The sequence below is a fragment of the Cryptomeria japonica genome, chromosome 10, assembly GCF_030272615.1.
Source record: "Cryptomeria japonica chromosome 10, Sugi_1.0, whole genome shotgun sequence".
In the NCBI taxonomy this organism is placed as follows: domain Eukaryota; kingdom Viridiplantae; phylum Streptophyta; class Pinopsida; order Cupressales; family Cupressaceae; genus Cryptomeria; species Cryptomeria japonica.
In genome coordinates this window covers 697,079,054-697,088,203 of record NC_081414.1, presented here as the reverse complement: position 1 = coordinate 697,088,203, position 9,150 = coordinate 697,079,054, and the positions used below count along the sequence as shown (strand labels likewise).

The window sequence follows — 9,150 nt, the reverse complement described above, 5'->3', positions numbered from 1 at the left end:
AGAAAACAGAGCTTCTCCACCAGTTGTCAATTAAGTTTAAAAAGTTATCATCTCTGAACCACATGCTCTCAAATTTAAAGGGACATTTTTTAGGGGAGTGGTCAGATAATAAGTTTAGTTGGAGTGGGAAATGGTTAGATCTTGATAAAGGGAGGGGTTCTGCATTCAGGGTAAAATTAAGCTCTGAGAGCCCCCCATGGATAAAGAACCTATCCAGTTTCTCAACAATGTTACAGAAACCAAGCCTACTGTTGTTCCAGGTGAAGGCATTCTCTACCATCTGGATTTCCAATAGGGAGTTCCTATTGATCCAGTGATTGAAATCTACAGTTGCTGAGGGAAGTTTGTTGCTACCTCCTCTTTTGTCTGCTACCTTAGTGATAGCATTGAAATATCCCCCAATGATGCATACATCATTTGGGAAACCTTTAAGGAAAAACTCTAGTTCCACCCACACCCTAGCCTTATCCCTATTTTGGATAGGGCCGTAGATGTTGATCAATTTGAATCTTAGGTTATTTTTATGACTTACTACTTCTCCTCCCATCCAATATTGCTTGATCTCTAAAGGTGTAAACGAGATGAATCTGGAGTCCCAAATGATAGCTAAGCCCCTAGAGGCCCCTATAGCAAGGGAATGCTTTAGCTGTCTAACGCCTAGTTTTTTCTCAAAAAGGTCAATCTCAGAGGAGTTCATTTTGGTTTCTTGGATTAACATTATATCTGGTTTAGAGTTAGAGATGTAGCACTTTAAGATGCGTTGTTTGTTAGGGGCGTTCAGACCCCTAACATTCCATGTAATGATTTTCATGGCTCTCTGGGGAGGAACTTCCCCTCCCCTACATTAAAAAGAGTAGATATTTTAGACTAACCCTTGGCATCTCCATCCTTTGATCTAAGTTTAGCAAGGGATCTCCTACCCCTTCTCTTACTGTGTTTAGCACAGTCATGAGAGTCTCTACTTCTATCAGAGTTGAGAATGCCTAGAGAATTTGGGTTATCATTTCCTAAGTTATCTAATGCTATAAATAGTTCATCTGTTTCTAAGTCGGCTCTGGAAACATCCACTAGATTTTTGACTAAGAGATCCCTTTGTCTTTCCAACTCCTCATCATCACAAATTCCAGCAACCAATTGATCCATGAAGTCGTTTACTACTTCTTCCCCTACAAAATTGGCAATGATGTCAACTTCCCTGGCCACTCGATCACTCTCAGATTCTATAATTGTATCAGGAATAGCCTTCAAAGGTGGAGGGCAAGCCTCTGCCTCCTCAAAGCCTGCCAACCTTGAGGCTAGAGAGATTGGTTGATCTTGCAGGGATGCCATTCCTGGATCCGGGGAAAGCCTATCCAATACTGTTGATTGCTTAGAGGTAATTAGTTTCATTAAAGGGGGAGACCCCAAGGGACTCAGCTTCTTTGGTGGAATGAGAGAGCTAGATGATGACATATTTGTCAGACCGAGCTGCTCTTTCTGAGAGATAACCTCATTGATTTCACCTTCTTCCAGATCTCAATCCCTGCGAAGAGAGTCAGCTATAGGCGAATTTATAGAAAGCAATGGAGGAAGAGGGGAACGAGAGGGCTTAACAGGGAAGCTATGAGGATATAGGTCTATGGTGAGATGATTAGGGTTAATATCAATCTTATAGCCCTCTAGGGTGAAACCCCCTCCTTCCATGAATCTAAATAGTGCGCCATTAGACTTGAGCAACGATTCAGGGAAGGGTTTCTCGAAGGGGATCTTCCTTGGCTTAGAATCTTCAAAGGGACCATTATAAAAGGGTAATTATAGGGTTAAACAAGATTTATCGCATATCAGAGTTATAGGCTCTAAAGATTTAATGGTAATATTCATATTAACGATTAAGAGCTAGTTAAAGAAGCTTAGGGATGATTTTTTGACTTCTACAAATTTACCTATTTTGTTGCCTATTATTCTTAAAAAGTCATTATTTCACAATTCTACGGGAAATTTATCAAGTGAAATTTCTCTATTAACCATGTAGGAATTGAATTGAGATGGGAGAAAGAGAGGTTGCCAATCCCAGCAATCAAACCCTAGACCCTTAAATGTTAATATATCCCCGTTTAGCAATGAATTTCTCAGACTCTTATTACCACATTCAATAGCTAAGAAATTATCAGGAAGGATGTCAATTTTTACCTTGTTATTGAAGGAGGACGACACCCAGTTGGCAATTTGTTCGGACGAGATCCCCCAACCTTTCCATCGAGCAAAGATCATTATGTCACTGCAATGCATTTGATACCTGGCTTGGGTATGATTATCAATTTCAATGACCAACTCGTTAGGGGTAGCTAGGGAGTTTGAAGGTAGATCTGACATTGGGTGCTCGACTTCTTTAGAATTGTGACAGCTAGGGGTTTCCATATCCTCTGATAATTTACCCAGAGATTTTCGTGGAGGAAAAGTATGGTAAGCAGAGGATCTCTTTGACTGGTTAGGTTTTACAAAACCCTCCTCCTGACAATGATTGGAATTCCGTTTGGGGCCGTTTGGTTGCCCTAAAGCCCTTTTATTTCTACGGCTCACCAAATGCCAATCTCGATCCCAACCCTTGTAAAGAGGAGGGGGAGCCCTAACCTCATTAACCAAAGAGTATTTTGGTTTTGCAAAGAAGGCCTCTTGATCGCGGGTCCGTGATATGACCCTACCAAGATCCTTAGTCCCAGAGTTATTAGCCAAAACAGCGAATCGATTTGCAAAGCCTCTATAATTTCCCCGTGGCGGATAAGAGCGCTCAAAAAAGGATGTCGATGCATTGCATCGTTTTTTCGCACGTAGAGGCATTTTCGCAGTTAACTATTATTTTGATGAAAATATAATGAGGTCATAAAAATCTTATTAAATATTAAAATCAATCTATATTCCAAATACTTTAACTAAATAAAATTAATGATAAAATATATACACATTTTAATTGTTCGTTGGTAGTACTCTATTTAGTGACCCCTCCCGTTAAAGCTCTCTTCCTCATCATGTTAACACAAACATTAATTAAAAAAAAAAACAGACACCAAAATATATAATTAACAAAAAATTGGAAATCACCACTGAATAGGGAGCGTGAGACATTTTCTATCATAATCTATCTCCCTATGGAAAGTTTAAGGAAATGGACATCAAACTTTCCCTAAATTTACCTATCTTTTGCTATATAGTTGCCACTAAATCCATTTAATTTGGATTTCCTAAAAATTCGCTCTATAATAGCTAAATTGTATTTAGCCAATAAGTATACAGAAAAATAATTTTCAGTTATAATCTTAAAATTTGTACAACTAGACTCTCGTAAATAAAAAGATTGAAAAAATCAAAAGTTAAAATTCGTGATTGGTTCACATTAACTTTTTTAATAACTAGTTAGATGGAAAAACAAAAAACTCATTACAATAACGACAAGTACTAATAAGATAAATAAGATGAAAAAAAAAATTCTAGCTCAATTTTTTATATTTATTCATTTTCTTAAATTTTTCTTGTCTTCCCCACATTAATCTTATAAAAAAATTATGATTCACTCATATTGCTAATTTATAATTTCTAACAAAATTCTACATAAAAAAAACATCGATACAAAATAAATAAATAAAATATCATTCAACATAATCAGCGGTTGATTGAAAACAACGCGCTCTTACCATAATCAGCGGTTGATTGAAAACAAGTATATTTCAATTAACTAGATAATTACAATTCAAGTATCAGACTTTAAGCCTTGATCAGCACTCTCACTTAACAATTGACTGAAGGGTTTTTTTTTTTTAACAAATGAAAAATTAACGAACAAATTTATAAGAATTTGCCCTGCACAAGTATATATATCCCCCTCCTGGCTGCGCTTAGTCTCATATATTCTTTGGCTCATTATATCCATACAAATTCTGATTCTTCAGAGTTCATGAACTGCATATTTACAACCAAACCTAAGAGAATTCAGTACCGGGCATAATTTCCAGTGGAAGGCATCTCATGCTCACATATCTCAAATCTGCAGGAAACTTGGGCAGCCAATTCCAAGAGCTGGTACTCAGATCATATACAAGTATCTCTATGCTCTCATTAGCTCTGAAACAGATCTTATCTCCCACTCCCACACACTCAAACCAATTTGAATTCGAGCTCCTTCTAAATTTCTCACAGACAGAACAGGGCATCCTTCCAATCTCTTCCCACTTACAATCCTTCGCCCTCTCATGAAAAACTAACTCCCACATAATTAAGCCTTCCAAACTGTAATTTTCTTCGATTGTCCGAACCACAACCACACGAGTCTTACAACAAACAAGCCGAGTCCACAGATTGTGGACATCTGCTGTGGGTAGGGCCATAGTTGTGGTGATCCCCTGTTCAACATTGTAGGCCATTATGCCCTCAGTGGCAGTCACACAGAACAGATAGCCCTTGCAGAAGAACATGCTTTCGTTTCTTATCACCACATCAGGAATGCTGCCTGCAACTTTCCATGCCTTGGTAGTGGAATTATAGGCTTCTACTAAAACTGTACCAGTGCTGCTCATGCCCACCACCATGACTGTAAATTCATCCCTCTTGTTCCCCACTGGTAAAATTGCCTTGGCCATAATTCTAATCACAGAAACTGTTTCTAGCAGTGTTGAGCACGTTTGGGTAAGAGGATTGCAAACACAGAGCGTTGGAGAATTATAGCCAAACCAGAAATTGGCGCTAATGTCTGCCAAGAGCAACCCAGAAGCGGATCCTCTGAAATTGATGAGGCAATTATGGGGCAAAGATAAAGGAATGGTTCGCCAAGTGTGGGTGAAGAAGGAATAGATTAGCGAGGGCAGTTGGGTGTTGGAGGGGCAGAGAATGAGAAATGGCTGGCTATTTCTTGCTATGGAATTGAAATATTGTGATGAAAACAGAACATTCCATCCCCTGCAAACAGCTCTGAAACGGAAGAAGCAGTCCACTGGAAGGCATTCCAGCACTCTCTCCATCAAATGTTCAGGCAAATCAGACCACACTGTTTCCTTACAAATTCTGAGCGCACCCATTTTCATAACTAGAGTCAATTTTACCAAATACAGATTGCATATATTTATAGCAAATGGGTAAGACAGCCATACGGTCAAACAACCTGAGCAAGGATTTACCAAGTTAAATCGCAGGCATTAATGTCATAATCAAAGAGATCTGGCCATGGCGGCAAGGAATGTTCGTCTCAACGGACCATTGTTTAGAGTAGCAGCAATATCACAGATAAACAAGGGGCTCTTACCGTAAAGAACGGTTGATTTGAGGAGTTGGGTTTGGTAAAATTAGGATATGGTTTCCTGGTCTGTCCTTTTCTGGATTCCAGAGGTGTAAATACAATGAACATGCGTTCCGTGATATGGGCCCCTTATGCAATTTGCAGGGCAAAACAAATAACAACGGATATAAAACAAGAAATGTATGTTAGTGGTTTAATAGCGAAAGTTGTGTGCTTTGCTGTCACAATTTGTAATCTTGTTAGTATAGCACGGAACCGTATGGTCATTGATGCATTTTGATGGTTGAATAGAGAGTAGAATTTAGAGGTCTTGAAAGCCTGGTTGATAAGTGATGTTAGTGTACATCATCATAGAATTATAGTTCAAACATTTTATTTTTTAAATTAATAGAACAAAGAATAAAGAATTATTAATTTTTACATTTATTTTTTAATACCTACCTAGATGGATGTTGTTCTTAATAATTTTTTTAAATAGAATTTTATGCTTAAACTATATGTTAACATGTTCCAATTGATGCATGAGGGGCAATTGAGTTCATGCTAAATACATCAAAGAATAAGTATTTGTTTAGTGTTTTCCTCTTGTATTTATGTTTTAGGGCTAGGAACTAAGTAAAGCTATTGTTCTTATTGTTTGTAAACAACAAATATTTGAGAAGACAAAAAGAGTGTTAGTTTAAGTACTATATGCTTGATTAATTTTTAGTGTTAACTATAAGATATTATCATTTTTTTAAGTAATATTATTGTTTTATTATTCTTATAATTATTTTTTTAGATTGGTTAAACAGAATAATAGAATTATTTTAGATTTTTTATTTTATGTTATAGTAGGTTAGAAGTTTAGTTCATAGATTTTGTGGTTGGGAACTCTCTAACAATTGATCATGGTAAACACTAACTCTTTTCTCATTCTTGAATGCAATAGAAATAACTGATTACTAGAGCATCAAGATGATGACTCTTTTGATTGGAAAAGATTTATGAGAAACAAGTTATGAAGAGTTCGCTAATGAGATCACTCTTGTAGCTAATTATATAACTTAGAAGGAGGCTAAGAAGAAAAATTATGTAGTCTTATTTCATATCCAAAAAACTCTAGATAAAAGTGTATTTTTAATAATTATAGGTGCAAAGATAGCCAAGGATATCTAGAAAACTCTATAAGAATCTTATCAATCCATTGAGCAACTCAAAGTTGTCTAGTTACAAATATTGAAGAGAGAATTTGAAGATGTAAGTAGTTGAGAGAGTAAGTGATTATTGTGTAAAAGTAAAAGATGTTATCAATAAGACGACTACACTCAGAAAAATTGTGAACAAAAAGGTTGTGTGTTAAAAAGGTGTTGAGGTCTCTAACACCAAGGTAGATTCATGTTGCAATAATCATTGAGGAAAGTAAAGATTTCACTACTATTATGTTTGATCACTTAGTTGGATCTCTTATGTCTCATGAAAAAATCCATAGAGACGCGTTTCGAGACAGCGGTGCAAAATGTTTTTCCTTAAAATTATAAATCATAAAGAATGAAGGTGACATGAGTAAGAACAACCAAGGATAAGCCAAATACAAGAATCGTAATTATTCAAGAGAAAATAGATGTAGAAGAGGTGGTTGTGCAAAAGGAAGACTTGTAAAGTTAGAATTTATAAGAGTTTATAATTTTGTAATATGAATGACCACTTTGAAATGGAATGTAGAGTAAAAGTAGACAATAATTAAAAAAAAAGGTTAATTATGCTCATGAGAATGAGAAGGCTTCTCCAAAAAAAATTATGACAAAGTTAAAAATGATTCTAAAGAGGATTGGTATTTAGATTTCAGGTGTTCTAACCACACATCAAGGAATAATGAGTTTTTTTATAATGGACGAAAGTTTCAAATTCAAGATCAAGCTTAGTGATAACAAATATAGAGAGATTATGATAAAAAGATCTATGTAACTGTATAATAAAGATGGTATGAAAAGTGAATAATTATACTTCACAACTAAAACAATATTTATTGAATACTGGATAATTGTGTCAAAATAATTAAAAAGTGATGTCTAAAATAATGTAACTAATAAGGTTTAGGTGCAACAAATGCAAGAAGAGATAGATTTAATTCACATAAATAATACTTATATGAGCTTACTAAAGCTTCTACTAGGCAAGAAAAATTTTATAATAAGTGGGTCTACAAAACTAAGTACAACATTTATGGTAGTGTTGAAATACACAAGGTATGGTTCACAAAAAGGTAAATGATAGTCTATGAAGGAATATTTACACCATTACCATGAAAAGATACAACTATAATGGCGGTTTCACTAGTACCTTAAAATTTCAATGGAGGCATACAAATATGGTTTTGAAATTGTGCAAGGTAAAGAATACAAATTCTACAAGTTAAAAAATTATTTATATGGCCTTAGAAAGCACCAAGATCATGGTATGATAGGATTTAAAAAAATTAATAGAACATCTTCAAGAGAATCAATAGTGAGCCTACTCTTTACTACAAGCAAGAAGCCTCCTCTCTAATTGTTCATGGAGTTGTGTTATGTATAGAAGATGTTGCTAAAATAGTTTATGATAAAACTTATGGAATTATTGTTGGACTCTTAATAATACTTATTTTGTTTCTCGTATTTTAAGGTATATAGTTGAGTCATTCAAAATCCATATGAAGGCACCCAAGAGGATACTATTAAGGTATGTGAAAATTACTATAAAAAATTATTCATTATTATCCTCCAAGAAAAATTGACTAGTTGCCTTAAGTGATTCCTTTTGAGGAGGTAGTTGGATAACTAAAATTCCACATTGGTAATTTTTATTATTATTTTTTTTATCTTGGTTAGGTTTGGTTATATGGTGATTAAAGAATAAAATTTTGGTTTATCTTTCATCTGTAGTTCAATAGAGCATATTTCATTCACTTCTTTGGATACACAAGCATTGTGGCTTCCAAAATACTGAGAAGAAATTGGGGAGAAACAAATTTAGCTTACAATAATATTTTATGATAAAATAAGTGCAACTTGAAGTGTCCAAGAATTCTATCCATCATAGTATAACATATATTTTTTATTTGAAATTTTATTTCATTTGATATTTGGTTCCAAAGAAGAAGTAGATTGAATTATATAAAAACTCAAGAACAACATATAGATATATTCACAAAGGTAGTTACAAAATTCTTTATTTAAACTTCAAGGCCATCTTGTGAGTCTACATAGAACTAAGTGGGAGTATGTTGATAAGTGATGTTGGTGTACACCACCATGTTCAACTACAAATCAAATATATATCTTTAGAATCTTAGAATTAGGAGCTTTAAATTAGTTCTTATAGATCTCATTTTAAACATGTGCCACATATTTAATATCATTGGGCCAATTCCATAGACGATCATGAAGTCCAAGTTAGGGACTACTATAGGTTGAGCTTAGATTTGGTAGCTGATGTGGAAAATCAATGGGTTTCTGAACAGATCAAAAAAGCTGATGATGGGAATGTGTTGCATACTTTATATAAAAAGAAGAATATTTTTGATATCCTAATTCATAATCTTGATCCCAACCTAGAAGAAAAGGAGGATATCAAACTAAGAGCTAAGGATGTATTAAACTGGATCAATCAATGGATGGGTAATCCATACCCCATATATTAGACTCATTTAGTGGAGACTCCATCACCGGGAGGATCAACTATTGTAGCGAAGATGGAGAAAACTTCAGGTCCCTCTTCCTCGAGGAAGCATTTGCCTCCTTGAAATCCAACAAATCATGCCAGACGTTATGTGTAGAAGCTTCCTTCTAAGGTGCATAAGCATATGAAACAAAAGAAGACATGATAACTTGCACTTTCTCTGACCAATCCTCCCCAATCTGGTAAGA

At 35.0% G+C, this 9,150-nt stretch overlaps 1 protein-coding gene across 1 annotated transcript; it reads right to left on the bottom strand.

Moving 5' to 3' along the window:
• Window positions 1–3,953: 3,953 nt before the first annotated feature.
• LOC131057542 (F-box/kelch-repeat protein At5g15710) lies at window positions 3,954–5,045 on the bottom strand. Its single transcript, XM_057991706.2, has one exon. The coding sequence runs from the start codon at window positions 5,043–5,045 to the stop codon at window positions 3,954–3,956; it is 1,092 nt and encodes a 363-aa protein (XP_057847689.1).
• Between the last annotated feature and the right edge of the window lie 4,105 nt (window positions 5,046–9,150).

Coding starts and splice junctions, on each gene's coding strand:
- LOC131057542 (XM_057991706.2), bottom strand. CDS start 5,045: ATGGGTGCGCTCAGAATTTGTAAGGAAACAGTGTGGTCTGATTTGCCT.